The 1,226-nt window shown below is 57.9% G+C and overlaps 1 protein-coding gene across 1 annotated transcript in view; it reads left to right on the top strand.

The window, feature by feature from the left end:
• The first annotated feature begins 1,016 nt into the window (after positions 1–1,016).
• Positions 1,017–1,226, top strand: part of Wipi1 (WD repeat domain, phosphoinositide interacting 1) — a 32,543-nt gene continuing 32,333 nt past the window's right edge. The window contains exon 1 of the mRNA XM_004630049.2: positions 1,017–1,176. Coding sequence (XP_004630106.1) covers positions 1,097–1,176 — 80 coding nt within the window. The 5' untranslated portion in view covers positions 1,017–1,096. The remainder of the gene's footprint in view (positions 1,177–1,226) is intronic.

Here is a 1,226-nt window from a genome sequence, read left to right as displayed (position 1 = left end):
TACGCTGCTGTAACAATAATTACATTTGGAAAGACACGAACTAAAAAGTTGGCTGGGCATTGAATAAATCCAAAGAAAGCCTTCTGATTCATAAACTGTTGAGGGTAATTCTACCTGGCAACATACGTTTAGCCTGAGGATAAAAGATCCTTCGCCATAATCCATCTCGAACCATGTGCCGTCTTCAAGACTCCATCCCTCTCACTACCTACTCCATTTTATGTACATTTACTGTCATGTTTACAGCCCCAAATCAGGTTTTGCCAAATACGGCTGAGCAAAGCCATTTAGCGCTCAAGTTTCGAAAGAAGGCAAATACATATTCTGCCCCTGTTCACGCCAGAGAACCCGTCCAGCTGTTCAGCCACCCATGACTTCTGCAAACTGGCTGCAGCTGTATTTTCCACCCAAGGTTCCTTAGGAACTCAACGAGATAATGCACACAGCTCCCGCCGCGCTTGGCCTAGGCACGATTTGCAACCGCAGGGCCGTGGATTAGATAACTTCCTATCTGCCTGGCCCAACGGGGCAGCCCCGTTTGGGGAACTTCTCTAAGCAGCTTGAGGACTCCACAAAAGGGTGGGGCGCTGGCGTCTAACGCGGTCTACTAAATTCTGTAGGTTTAATTGGCAGAGTCATACTTTAAGCGGCTGGGTGTGGAGAGAACAAGCGCGTCGGCCGGTCTCCTTTGCAATGGCCCTGACGCAGAAGCCAGACCGCAGCCGACAGAGCCAGCCCCTGCAGCTGTTCGCTTCTTCCTCGGGGCTGGAAAGCTCTGGCAATGAAAACACCACCACGTGGCCAGCAGTCTAGCCCTCACGCGCTTTCCACCAATGGCGAGCCGTGTCGCGAAGTCAGGGGCGGGTGCTCAGCAGGGTGGTAACGCCCACAGACGCCACGGATTGGCCAAGGGGGCGGTACTCACCCTTCCTGAATGGGCTGGTGGCCAATGGGGAACGATCGCAGAAACCCCGCCCCGTCAGCCGCCCGGGTCCGGGAACCAGGGGGCGGGGTTGGGCGCTGCCGGGCGCGCCGGGCTGGCTGCTGAGGTGGCCGTCGCCGGCTCCGAGCTGCGGCTCCCCGGGTGGAGCGCCCGATGGAGGCCGAGGCCGCGGACGCCGCTCCGGGCGGAGTCGAGGCGGCGCTCAGCTGCTTCTCTTTCAACCAAGACTGCACGTAAGGCTCGGCGCCCGCCCTGCCACAGACCGTGGGGGGCGGACTGTGGC

Source organism: Octodon degus, unplaced genomic scaffold (genome assembly GCF_000260255.1).
Source record: "Octodon degus isolate 3935 unplaced genomic scaffold, OctDeg1.0 scaffold00033, whole genome shotgun sequence".
Taxonomy (NCBI): Eukaryota; Metazoa; Chordata; class Mammalia; order Rodentia; family Octodontidae; genus Octodon; species Octodon degus.
Note: the sequence above shows the minus strand (reverse complement) of the source record. Positions and strands in the feature narration are given on the sequence as shown.